Genomic DNA, 14202 nt, shown 5'->3' with positions numbered 1-14202 from the left:
ACCTATTACATACAAGAAGTCCCCTCAGAGACTATCATTATATGAGAAACTATAGCCAAATGAAAAAAAAAAAGAAAAAAAAGAAAAAAAAAAGAAAAAAAAGGTATTAACTTCTTTCAACACAGATTTGGAAATAACACCATGAATCCATATTTTTAAACGACTTCATACGTTATCCATATTACAAAGACAATTACACTTTTTACCATAAATCTTTTTCTTTTTTCACTAAGAGCTCAAATGAATCAATCATTTTTCTGAGGGACTCTGAAACTGACAGTCCTGGATCCAGGAACTCATTTTTTGAGATCCTCTCAAACATCCATTGGTTGTGGCCAAGTTATATGCTAACATGTAATTTCCCATTTGTTTGTTGCTCATTAGCTCACCCCTTGTTTGCTGCTCAGACATGCAGTATTTCTTTGCATCATAGATGTCTTGTCTCTGTGTTCTTGTTTGTTTTTTTTTTTTCTCATGTCACACATAACCAAGCTTCTGGGTAGCACAGAGGCAACACAGACAAATCTTTCTGTTTGTATGCTCTCAGTAGGGTGTCATGAATTCTGTTCTTCTTCCTACTGACTGCTGCTAACTCTCTTCCCTTTGCAGAATGTACTGCCACCATATCCCAAACTCCGTGAGGAATTTCACTACCGGAGAAGGGCATTTATGTGCTGGGCCTGCATCTAAAATGAACTGCAGCTGCCCATCACAGTGCAGCCTCCTTTTTTATTTTTCCTATACACAGAAATACGCCACAGAGAGCAGGGTGGTCTTATCCTAAAGTATTTGGGTTATAACACAGACAAGATCTGGCAGCTGGGAGACACAGCCTTTTGAAAGAATCTGTTATATTACTTGCTTCTGCTATGATGCCTCCTTCGGACTCCACTCCTTGTTGTATGACCTACATAAGTGGCTGGCTCCAAGTAATAGCAGAGCTAGCCAAACCACAGCTGGAGCGTTGCATCTAGTTTTGAGCTTCCATTTTATAAAAGGTATGGGAGGATCCCAAGGAACCTGTGCTGTTTAATTTGTAGAAAGAAGACTGAGGGAACATATCACAGCCTTCAGAACACGTAATGAGCTTTTACGGGGCCCTTTGCTCCATATCCACTCCCAGACAGGATGGGCAGTGTCAACAAGGGAGGCATGTGGTACCTCCTGGTGAGAACAGTGAAACGCCGGAACAGATTGCCTGGGGAGGTTTTGAGACTCCTTTCACTCAGGCTATATAAAAATTGGTTAGACAGATATCTGTAGGAATGTCTTAAACACAGCTACTTTGCCACAGGCAAGGGAATCTCCCTAGAGATCATTTCTTTCATGCCCTCTATGATTCTCTGAGACTTTGCAGCCAGTGACTGTAATTGTTGCTTTAGACTGATGATCACAATTTGTTCTAAAGATTTGCCCTGTAGTCAAGCACTGAGTAGGATGAGATATGAGATACCTTAGGATAAGGAGCTGCTGTATTTACTTGGGCTCCCCCTCCCCCTTTTAAATAATGAAGGTCGAGGAATTACAATGCTGTGTCACAGGGATGCTGCAGTGTCACCAGCTGTTTGGCTATTCAGAACCGTTAGGGTTGACCAAGTTAATCTACCTGCATATTCTTGAATGTCTCTGGCAGTGTTGCCTGAAAAAAATTACCAGGGCAAACATCCATCAGGCATTTCAAAGAAAGACTTTAGTTCCCTTGGAACAAAATCATGTGGATGCTAAAATGAAACCTCACGGTTCAGAGAATTAAAACAGCCGTAATCAAGCCTGTCTGTGTCAGAGCAGAACATGCGGTAGAAACAAACACCTGCAGTACTCCACAGTAGGCATGCGGGGAAATTCTGCTGCTTGGGAACTGGTATAGGAGGAAATGATGAATTATGTTCAGAACGCCATGGCACAGCTAATACAGTTTGGAAGCACTAGGTTATTTGTTATCAAATGTGCCGAGGAAGATACCTGTCTGAAGCTCTGATGATTTCACTGGAAGAAGCAAGCTAAAGCTATGCTACATTTATTATAACTTCTTACTGGAAACAACTAGGTGACAGAGGAAAATGTTCCCTAGCAGTATCAAGAGGCAAAATATAAGCAACCAGGGCAGGAGATTTCTTCTTAATAAGCCTCTGAAAGAGATGCTGTTGGATTTTGATATTCTTTCTGTGTTCCTGTATGAGGACACAATAAACAAAAATGTTGCCTATGTGAAAATCATCTTTTGTGCCCACTTAGTTGAATAGCATCTTCAACCTGATGTTGTATGTACAAACGGTGGAGTAACTATAATTATTTCTAGCTGCTCTCAGAAGTAGTTGTTCAAACAAGGCAAGATCTTGCAGGAGTCAGAAGAGAAAGTACAGTACAGTATGTACTGTATTTTCATTACAAATTTTTCATATATTTTCATATATATTTTCATACAATATTTTCATTACAAATGTGTGGCATCTTTTCTTCAATACCTTCCTTTGGCAGATTTTTTTTTAATTGTAAAAGAAAAAAAGCTTACATGCAGAGGTATGTGCCCATGGTACTTGGAATTAATTTCATGGACACTGGTAACATTGCACGTGTAAAGGTACCAAAAATTTTAAAAATCCCATAAAACATTCTACTTTTTTTTTTTTTAATACACTTCTGCTTCACTTTTTTTCTCCTCATTGCCTGCTTCTCCCACCCAAGGCTAAGAAGTGTTCTCCAGCAAATATTCCTTTAACATCAGCATCTGGATTCCAGATGTTGTTCCTTGGCTAAGAGTTAGAGTATTAAACTGTCCTCACTGCAGCATTAAAGTTATTTAACTGGTGACTCAAAGGAAATTGCACGCATGTATTTGTTTACTCCCAAGAAATCCTAGACCCATATCTAACTATTGATCAGTACCACAGCATTGTGAAACCATCAGCAGATGTTTTCTTGAGTGCTCCTTCCCATGGGGCCAATTCCATTAAAAAGCAGAAGAGACAGATCTAACCAGTGTAGGTCTCAGAAAAGCTTCTCAAGGTCAGTCAAGACCCTAGTGGTGTGGCAGTAGCCAGTGAAATAGTTTTCAGTCCCACAGAAGCACATCAAAGACCTAGATTATATTTTGGTGGCCTGGCACCATGGCCTCTTTATCACGCAGCTTTGGCCAGAGCACCATAATCTAGGAGTCTAAGGGTAGTCATTGATTCTGCACCCTCGTTGTATGGCAGACGTCAGGCTCTGGTGTTTGAGAGGAAAAGCCCGCATGCATCTGAGGAAAGGAAATCTCTCTCTACCTGTCTGGGGTAGTAGTAATAAATGGAGATCTGACAGGTGGCTTGGTATTGGCATAGATCTGGGCAATGGCAATAATGGGCTTGTCAGCCTCAGTGAAGCACGTGCTCAAGAAACTACTCCTTCCAGTTATAATAGCTCTTCCTACAGCTGTATTCCAGGCAACATTTTACATTATGCAAATGAAATTGTAGCCTATAAGTTCCAAAGGAGGCCATAAAAATCATTTGAAGTGTTTCAGATCACATAGGGAAGACACCCCTTCTGGCATTTATATAGGAAATTAATGGAAGCACTAGCTCTTCAGATGAAAAACAAGTGAGATACTGTTTGGCTGCTTCGCTACCCAGTACTGTTACATGGACTCATGGCTCAATGCCTTGGTGTCTGGCAGAGCTCTCAAAGAGCAGCTAGTCACTGCCTACAAAACCAAGGGAACTAATTCAGAATTCTTTAACAACAGATGAATACATGGCAGGCTTTTAAGAGCAAACTTAGCTGCTCCTACCTAACCTTAATAAGTAACAAGGAGTAAAAGGTGAAAGGTCTGCTTCAGGGAAATTGGATCATTTCTGGCTGAAGCATTTAACCCAATAATGCCAACAGTGGTGTTACATAACCAGTGGCATTCAAGGGAGCAATGTGGTTAGTATCCCATCTTTTTTGTTTGTTTGTTTGCTTGTTTGTTTTGTTTTGTTTGTTTTTAACTTACCAGGTTACTGAAAGTTTATTCTGCTTCAGGGAGAAATCAGACAAGTTCATGGAAAAGAAATCCACAGAAAGTCACTAAATCTGCAGAAATTACATCAAACTCAGGAAGTTTCTGAGGAAAATATGATGACTGCAGGATGGGGGACTATTAGTGGAAAATACCTTTTATGTTTGCCCTGTCCTTATTCTTCCAAACTTGTGCTTACAGCCACTGTTGGAAACAGGGCACTATCATTCATGGACATTTGGTAAGATCCTTTGCAGCTGTTCTGTTTTAATGCTCTGTGCTGCTCATGAGAAAGTCAAAGACTTTGAAAAATCTTAAACTCACATCTCAGGAAAGACAGGTAGGAGTGGCTTTGTTTTCTGTTACACTAATTTAGTATCCAAAATACCACACTTCCTTTATTACTGCAGTATGGAAGTAGAGGAGAAAAAAATCTCATCACCTTCAAAATGAAACTAGGTGAGTTTATGAAAAGGGTACTCTGAAGGACCCTTTTGTGAAAAGAATACCATGAAAGACCCTAAATTTAATGGCCATAAGTTTCTTTCCAGTGCTATGTCCCTGAGATACTCTAGCTACTATCAAATTGAAGGAAAACAAAATGAAGAACTATGGAAATCTTAATCCCAGGAGGTTATGTGGAGCTATACAACAGTGTGATCTCTGAAACATACACACATCAAATTTTGAAACCCAGAAAAAAAGTAAGCATCGAAACTATACAGTTCTCTCTCTCTCTCTGCATTTCCAAGAGTTCAGTAACATCAGCAACATGTACTGTCAAAATGCCTAATATTTGGATAGTCAAATGCTTTGTTCTTTGCTTTAGGAAATGGACCATGAGAATAATCTCTTTCTCATGTACTTTTGGTTAATGCTTTAAAATCTTCTTTACAAGAGAATGCAGACAAATAGCTTTGGAGGGAGAATTGGGTTACTCTACTAAACCAGTGGAACTTGTAGGTTAAGTAACATTTTCACATGGGATTCTTTCTAAAAGGCCACCCATTTAACCAAGGCCATCTGTCAGCTGTGTCCCTAATAACTCTAGGGCTGGCTTAAAGGTTTTTCCCCAGAAAGAAAAAGAGGAAAGTCAGACCCTGTTGCAATGTACTGGAGGATAATGCTGCCTTTAGAAATAAAACCAGAGTGAGAATCAAACAAAGAGAAATTAAACATATTTGGATCCTTTCCACAGAAAAGCTGATTTGCAGCTGTTAAGCTTTGGGATCTTCTGTGGCTCAGATTCTGCACTCTTCTTCCCAGTTCCAAATTTTAAATCACAAGGGCCTAGGAAATGAAGATATGGAAGGCTTTGCCTTGTATAAAGAAAACTGCTACCCTATTCAGTGTTAGCTGAGAACATGGTGCTGCCATTCTTCCTGGTTTCTATTCTGTTAACACATTTCTTCTGCCTGTCTCACAGGCCTGTCCTATGGATCCATTTGTAGGTATTAGTAAAGACCTATGAAGACATAGAGGATACTGTGCTAATATAGTTACCGTCATCCTGTGGCAAGAGGTCAGCCATGTCCAGCTATTGCAGAATGGGATAAATGTAAATATTAGCATACGTTTCCATTTTACCACTAACAAAAATGTATTAGCTCAGCTTAACACAGACCATCTTTACCCCTACAGCACTAAGGAGTTATTTTATTCTGTTTCCATTTGATTCTTAGCTGCTTCCTGAGATTAGTAAAGCAACATATTAGACCTTATTTTGACATTAGTTCTAGTTCTGTTTATTTTGTTTTATTGTTACAAATAATCATGCACTAGCATTCACTCTAAAATTATCAGTGTTTCAAACAGTCTGCTGAGTAGACATTCTTTTCATGAGCTTTTGGCTTAGACTAAACTTGATCCTATGACCTTGAGGTGAAATCCAGAAATACTGAGCTATATAGTATCTCCAGGCACTTCCATTGTGTCACTGGGATATTTTCTCTTGCCTTGAGTTGCTTAACCATGATTTTAACAAGACATGTAAGGACTCGAAGATATGTCACTGCTGGATTATCACATAAGGAGTGATACAGAAGATAAACAGCTGTATGTGTGCTACAAAGCATGTAACTTTAAAAACAGCTTAACCACATCAGAGGAGTCCAATTATGTCACTTTTCCTCAACAGGTGATTAGTATGAACAAACAATGAGCTCCCCTGCCCATTTTAATAGGGCATCAAGGACAGGAAAAAATTTAACCATTGCATCACTTCTCCTTCCTTAAATAGAGCTACTTATTACACTGTTTCCTACCTCCCAACAAAGAGAGATTTTACTTGAATTATCACAGGTAGTCAGTGGTCTGTTTACATGTTATGAGACTGATCTCAAAACACATTCAGAGGCCTCACATGGAAGATGTGAAATTGCATTTGTGGGAAAAAGCACAAACACTTTGCATAGAAATTTATACAAAAAGCTTTGTATCACTATTCCTTTTAAACAAATTACTTGATTGGAAAGACTATGAACAATTTCCCTTCCAACGTCTAAAAGCATAGGCATATTCCAGAATGGGAGCACACTGTGTCATCACTAAAAATAAAGTACAATTCACCTCATTTAGTGCCATAAAAATGTCTTCTGCATCTTGACAGTGTAGCTACTCTGCTGTTTAGTTAATGGAAGTCACTTTCAAACATTAGCATCAAACTCTGGAAGGCATTTCTACTTGTTGTAAGGGAAGTGAGGACAAAAATACTCAGTTCACCACAATAGTAGTCTGATATCACACAATTTAAAAGAGTTGTGTGGGGGTGTGAGTATGTACATGCCTGTGTATACATGAAACATACATGAAATCACATTATGTCATGTCTAATTATGAAAGAGCTCTGTCAATTAATAGTTTACCATTTCTGTTTTGGGAACACCCTATACATGTATTATGCATAGCATATATTCAGAAACTGGCAAAACAGGACAGTGAACAAATAGGGTGCATCAAATGGTTGCTGACAGACAGCACAAAGTTTATCAGATGAACACAGACAGAGAGAATATATTGCTTACCTGTTATGCTTTCTTAAGAATGAGAATTGTTGCCGATGATGACGATGGTGATGCTGACTTTGAGAGCTGTGTAGCACTGCTGTTGGCCACAGGCAGGTGAGGAGCAGAAGTTTCATGACCAGGACCATCTCTTCCAAAAGAGAAATGCACCTGATCAGCCAATCCACTTTGCTGACTTTTTAGTGCTGTTACTGTTTAGAAACAGCATATCACACAAAGGATGCATGTGAAGCAAGGCATCACTGAAGACAGAAGACATAGGCATCCCAGCTCCGATGCCCTCTCTGAGTTCCCCTCATATTTTGGCAAATCATTAAAATTCCTTAAGCTCTACATTCCTGTGGCATCTGCTGTCAAACCAGAAGCACCTTACTTTTAGAAATGTAGTAGATAGAGCAAATTTTTTTGCCAGGTTGCAGTCTGATCCATTGCTTCCACTCTTTCAGCATAGGTGCATATTTGAGGTCTCCATCATTCGCTCAGTAACCTCTTCAACAACATAGCCTGTGCAGGCAAAGTGATGTCAAACATTTAATCCCCCTTAAATCCCACAGAAAACCATACAAAAATCTGCTTTAATGACAAAGGTCTCTAAATTAATCTTTCTTTCTATGTGTGTGTGTATCTGCTCAAAATAATTTTCTGTACAGATCAAGCTCTTTCATTAACTGGCTACATTGCATTGTCTTCCCAACCATTAAGATCATTTCGGATTCTGTGATCTGCAGTAGAAAGCATTTTGTCTGTAGATACAGAAAGCATAATGCCATGAAACAAGTCCAGCCTACAAATGAAGTCTTGTTTCAATACTCCCCATTAACATTTGGAAATACTGACAATCTTTTTTTTTTTTTCTAAGCTCTGCAGCTATCTATTTAATTTATCCTAAATATACAAGGCATGTGCACATCTAATATCTACCACCCCTAATATTACCTTGATTTTGTTTAGACTGCCCTGCCTGTTCAATGGCAGATTGAATTGCAAAACATTAACAAAATGTTGCTTAAGAGATAACTTAAGACTGCCAGCTTCTCCTATTAAAAGTGGTAAAATTTCTTGTGGACTTCAAACTGGGCAATACTGGACACACCTTCTTAGCTGACACAACCAATTTATCCTTTTAAAACCATCAGCAAGTTCAGTAATTTCCAAAATTGACAGCATGTGTTTATTTTTCTTTATCTACAAAATGAGAGAGATGAGATTGAAAGTTAGGGAGATGGAAATCCCCAACCCCTATCTGACAGAAGTAGAAGTAATTCAGGTCTCCCAGCAGTAGGCTTCTTCCTGAGTCAAACAAACAGAGGGGGAGGGGGGAAAAAACAAAACATAACAAAACAACACAACACAACACAAAACACCCACCATTCTGTCAGCTGAGACTGTTAACACCACAGTGTAACAGGATAATCATTTTGTGATGTAGACATCTGCCTCCTCAGAAGTCCCTTGGGATTCTCAGCTAACTTTATTTGGCCCAAGAAGTAACTATCAGATGCAAATTATTTCCAGGAGGAGATTACCAAATAATTCCTGCTGATTTTTTTCCACTAGGAGTTGAACAGCTATCTTCCTGTGACTGGAAAAGAAAAAAAAAACCTTTCCCAATCAGTATAAAAATGTAACAGTGTTAGATTAGATCAACGGTTTCCAACCCCATTATCCCTCTCACTCTACATTGTTCATGGTTTTGTCCTTTCCTGTTCAACAAACTCACAGAAGATCATTTGCAGCCTGATCCAGGGTTAGCCAGATAGTGTTTCCAGCAGGTCTTAGTGTATTCCCAGGGTGGAGTTTCTGGAGAAGGTAAACATATATTTGATTATGCCAGAGCATATAAGACCTTTAACAGGTTCCATTAATTCGCACTACGGTTTAGAGGGAAAAGGAAAAATAAATAATAACTCTAATAAGAATTTATTCCAGGTAGAGATAATACTTGTTTCCTAGCCAGTTTGGTTAAGCTGTCTTGTCTCATCCAGCCTACATATATCAAAGTATCAGAATACCTGATTAAATCACAATAGAGAAAATACCCTTTGGGTCCTCCTCTTTCCCTGCCCAAGCACAGGCCCAACAGTAGCAGATCGGATGCAGAGTTAACTACACTGCAGGCTGTGTGACAAAGGTGTTACTGCAATTCTGCATGTTCAGCTATCTGCACACTCCTCAGTGTTAACTCATTAGCAACCATTGTCCTCAACCACAAATAATTAACTACATGTACACACCATCTTCCCTGCTAATAGTAATCATCCACATTGTTTCCAGAGACTTTGGAGAAAGCTATATTGTAGAGGTTAACTTCACCCTTATCTGAAACTGGTAGCTATTATCCTCACTAAGGAGGATAGAAGGGAAGGAGAGGTTACCCACCAAGCTCTTTGAAAGGAACCCGAGGCTAGATCACATCACACTGATGCGTAGATGTGTTGACTTTGTGCGCTTTCTTTGAGGAAGTCAAAAGAGTCCACTAAAAATAGGAAAATATTACTTTGTGTAATTACTTTGGCTGGAAAATGGAGTGCTTAGAGCCCCTGCTCTGGGGATAGAGCAAAGACGAATGACTTGGCTTTGCAGAATGACTGCCTGCTCCTGGCTAAGCTGCATATGGATGTCCCTTCCTCCAGAAGGTACATCAGCCAAGAGGGGAGTCTTTAACAGAAAGAGGTAACTGATGTTTTCATTCAGATATCAGCACCTTGCTGTTTGTTATTCCTGGCTGGAGCATGAAGTTCACCACTAAGCTGTGGTGCTGAAAGAAGTACTCCATGGAGGATTTCCAAAGCATGCTCAGTGTTCCTTTCACTGTTCCTGCTTTAGTCAAAAATGAGGGCTAGATACACTGGCATATTCCACCACCTTCACATCATTGGTATCATAACACTAAATATTACCTTGAGGAGCCTTGAGCAAGCGCACTGCAAATCTTAGCACTATTTCTCTGTCTTTAGTTATAGAATATTCCCAGAAATTAATTCTGTCTATCCCCCACACATGAAGTCCTTGGGAGGGACTCCTGCAGCATGAAATGGTGAACACTTCCAGTAATGGCTGTGTAATATCAGTGAGGGCAACTAGATGTCACCCACAGCAACAGGGTTTCTTCATACTAGAGCTGTTTAATTTCCTCTGGGTAAGAGAGCATTACACAGAGCAGATTATAATAACATTATAAATTAACATTAAGAAAACAGGTTAATCTCCAATGCATTTATCAGTAATCAATTCTAAAAGGACTACTTTTTTGCAGAAGAATACTTTGCTTGTTTCGGACAAGTCGTTAACAGCTCCTTGTGTTTAAACACAGTTAAAACATTGTCTCTTTGCTACCATTAAAATATTTCTTTAAAGTTATCCTTTCTCTGTAGCCCATGAAATGCTTACAACGCTTCTTTCAAGGACAAATCCAGTATGTGGTTATAGTGCCTGAGCTTATTAGAACAGTTTACAAACAACCAAGCAACAGAAACAAAGGTAAGTACACCACCTAATATCAGAAAATTAGATGCCCCCCCTTTAATAAACAAAATAATACACAGTTTCAGGTAACTTCAGTTTGGAACTACAGACCCCTCTCCACTGCAGATCACAAAACAGAGCAAATTGACAACAGCTATTATAAAAACGAGAGCAGAAGAATGCCAAGGATGCAGAGACATTTCAGAAGCCTGCATTTTTCAGAAAATCTGAGCACATCTTAAGTCTACTTTAAACAATGGGAGCTGGAACACTGCAGCACATTAGTACTAAAAACCTGCAAATTTGCTGCACAAGATGGAGAAGAAATGCAATGTCGAACAAAGGGTGTAGGTTTACCTGGAATATATTTTTGATTCTCTTAATCAGAGAATGAAACAAGGGAAAAAGCATTCTTAAGAGTCTTCTGAAAGATGCATGTTTCTAATACATGTTGTATAAAGTAGAAGGGATAGAGGGTATCCCATACAACTAGCAAATCATAGAAAACAGGTTACCCAGAGCAGTGGCTGTGTGAGTGTGTATGAAATAGTGCAGTGCAAGAATAAGCAGCGTTTTCCTTTTCTATGGTAACAGGCCCAGCACATACAGCTTACCATTTGTATTACGGTCACTTGCAAAAATACAAAAGTCAGAACTAAGGATACTCTGTCCTGTTTATATCAACACAGATGATGAACCAACTCACTAGAATAAGGTGCCTATTCACATTTCCTAGCAAGATGAAGTGAGAGGAAAGCAGAGACTGAGCATTACGAATCCAGCTTACAGAGCTCAAAATGGATGAAGTGCTTTACTTAACCCTTGCAGTGTGACCCAGCTCTTATGATTCCGCTTCGTATGAAGTCTCTTAGTAGGGGTGGCAAGTGAACATTCATGACTGTCCCGAGTAGTCTGAGGTAACAAACTGGACACTTTAAGGACTGCAAAGCACTGAAACAGAAACAAAAGAAAACAAACAAAAAAACAAACACAGCAACAAAAAAACATGCAAAAGCCAGCAAAACTGACAGCTCAGCTGTGCAAAATATTTGCACAGTGCTTACTCAGATAAACTCTGTGGTTTTACAACCAGCTTAGACAGAACTACCAGGCTGCTGGTGAAACCCTGTCCTCTGTCCATCCCTGCAGCACACTGGCCTGGCACTAGCACAAGCTAGCCTTGCGTCACCAGCAGCAGCTGCTCAGCCTTTCTTCAAGGAGCGGGCAGCAGCGTGGCAGGGAGAATCTACCCCCTCCATGGTGACATACAGCTAGGCTGGCTTACACCAACCATGAAACTGTACCCTTAATTCCTGTTAGGTGATATGAAAAATAGTATTAATAGTAACAATGCTGAAGAAAGCACATAGTATTTTCCAATGATTATTTATTTTTACTGTAAAAAGAAAGTGCTACTGGTTTTCCTTTTCCCTTTAATGTGATATAATTTTTTTGCATACAAATTTCCAGGGAAATTATGGTTCTAGACTTATTGTTTCATATGTTTTAATATTTCACTCTCTGTGAAATTCTCATATCATCACAGGGAGCATTCCTGGCACCAGACAAAGCCTACAGCAAAGTAAACCAAACTGTAAATGCACAGTCACCAGATACAGTCTACACATCTATATCACGTGGATCCACATTGAGCCCAGGAGTCTGGTCTTGGTTCTGACATCCTGTGAAGTTCAGCTCACCTCGCAGCTGCTTTGGGACATTGAAAATACAGCCTTGAGCACATTTTTGCAAGAACTTCTCTGTTCTGACACCTCCTCTAGCCAAAGACCTGGTGTCACTATTCCAAACCCTCAAACACTCCCATAAATAACAGAGCTAAAACTCAAATCTGCAATCTAAACTCTAGAATTGCTATTGGGAAATGACATTAACTCAGAAGCCACTGTGAGAAATACAAAATATTTGGCTTCCAGTTGGCTTCACTGGCATTTGAGTGGTCAATCCATCTTAAAATCAGTACTCTGAAAACTGTACACAGCCAAGTCAGCAGGAAATGCTGATGAGATATCAAAATCCTAGAAATCAAATTTAACTTCAGCACTCTGCTTTTTCTTCTCATCAGTGAGCATCCAGTTCTTATGGCTCATTAAGAAAAAGTGCAGTTCATTAAAAAGTAAAGGATAACTAAACAATTGCCTAAACCTCTCTGATTCCTCACATTCCCTATTTATACAGCCTCTAAACTGAGGATTCTTTCCCCTTTGCCATTTTGCCCTTGACAGACTAATCATTTAATTAAATTAATCCCTAAATCCTTTTACTTAGCTTCTACACCAGCAATTTTGAAAGTAAAATAATCAGTTTTACTGCTTCCTGTTAAGGAACAACCTGTGTCTTGAGGGATATCTCTGGAAAAAACAGGCAGCCACATTCATCCTAGATTTACGCTTATAAACTCACTGTTTTCTGTGGCAGAAAACAAGGCATTAACTTAACCGTTTTGCCTTTCCACTATCTCATGTTGATCACAGGCACTGGATACAGCTACTGTGCTCCTGCATTCACGTCCATCTCATCCCAGGAGGAGTTTCCAGGGTTTGCTTCTTTGTGTCTGTAGGATACACTCTTTAAAAATCTTAGTGCCTTTCACTAGTGAGGGAAGAGAAAGGGGATGACCCATAAGCCTGAGCAACTCAGAGAAAACAAGGGCGTGCAACAGTATGGTGTATCCCCAAGAAGGAAGCTAGTTTGCCATCTGTATGGCCTGAACACAGTGCTTCAATATGAAAGCAATATAGACTGCATCAATTTTTTTTCTTTCTTTCTTTCTGCCTTGGCAGTTTGGCAAATATCACTGTCTCTCAGCAGTGCTCACCAGTTAGTCCTAACTGCTATTTGAGGCTCTTTTGGCTCATTTCCCTCCACAGACCGAAACAAAACAATTCAGCAACTGTGTTTACCCTTCTCTTGCTGCCACCCTGATGTTCATTAAGAACCTTCTACAAAAGGGATATCAGAACAAGCCCAGTTTGCTGTCCGGGAGTTAACAATATCTCAGATGGGAAGTAATTTCTGAGATGCGTTGCATCTCTACTAATCTCCTTTTTCTGTCACCTGTGAACATGAGGAGAAAAAAACTGTTGAATGATTGGAAATATGTGCCTTTGAGCTTTAGCACTACAAACTTTTTTGATTTACAATCAAAACAGAGACAGATTTATTGATTAAAGTCTGATCTCTATTGGACATAAAACAGCCTCAGAAGCCATCAGGCACAATTCAGTGTGGCTGTTTTCCAGGCTTTTCTTTCCCATTGATAACTTCCAGAGAAACATATGTTCACACCACAGAGCAGGTGCTCATTTCAAACTGGGAAGCCAGTTTTAACTAACCAAATCATATTCTTAAGTAAATACATATTTAAGTTTTATATACTTATCTCAACACTTGATAGGGGGTACCCATATTTAGTTTTTTCAGGGTTTGGCAATCTCTGTTTTCCCAGTGGCTGCCAAAAGAATGTATTTCTAAATCAAAAAAAAAAAAAATTGAACAATTCACATTTCTAAGCAATGAATTAAAAAAAAATTGCTATTTTCTACATAGTTTATTTCTATATGTGTCTGTGCCAGTTCTTTGACCAGTCCACCCTGCAGAAGAAATGAGCAGCATTTGAAATGAAGCAGCTGTTAAAAACAAGTAACTAGATCATGGTGTGTTGCATAAACAATAGATCCAAGATGCACCTAAGTGTACAACCAGGCTATTTCCATG

General features: G+C 39.3%; 1 protein-coding gene across 1 annotated transcript in view; it reads right to left on the bottom strand.

Moving 5' to 3' along the window:
* The window catches only part of GABRR3 (gamma-aminobutyric acid type A receptor subunit rho3), a 34894-nt gene extending 23428 nt beyond the window's left edge, over window positions 1–11466 (bottom strand). Inside the window, exons 1-4 of the mRNA XM_040567857.1 lie at window positions 8723–11466; window positions 8371–8584; window positions 7376–7506; window positions 7003–7132 (exon numbers count right to left, since the gene is read on the bottom strand). Coding sequence (XP_040423791.1) covers window positions 7003–7132; window positions 7376–7451 — 206 coding nt within the window. The 5' untranslated portion in view covers window positions 7452–7506; window positions 8371–8584; window positions 8723–11466. The remainder of the gene's footprint in view (window positions 1–7002; window positions 7133–7375; window positions 7507–8370; window positions 8585–8722) is intronic.
* Between the last annotated feature and the right edge of the window lie 2736 nt (window positions 11467–14202).

The sequence above is a fragment of the Cygnus olor genome, chromosome 1 (assembly GCF_009769625.2).
Source record: "Cygnus olor isolate bCygOlo1 chromosome 1, bCygOlo1.pri.v2, whole genome shotgun sequence".
Lineage (NCBI taxonomy): Eukaryota > Metazoa > Chordata > Aves > Anseriformes > Anatidae > Cygnus > Cygnus olor.
Note: the sequence above shows the minus strand (reverse complement) of the source record. Positions and strands in the feature narration are given on the sequence as shown.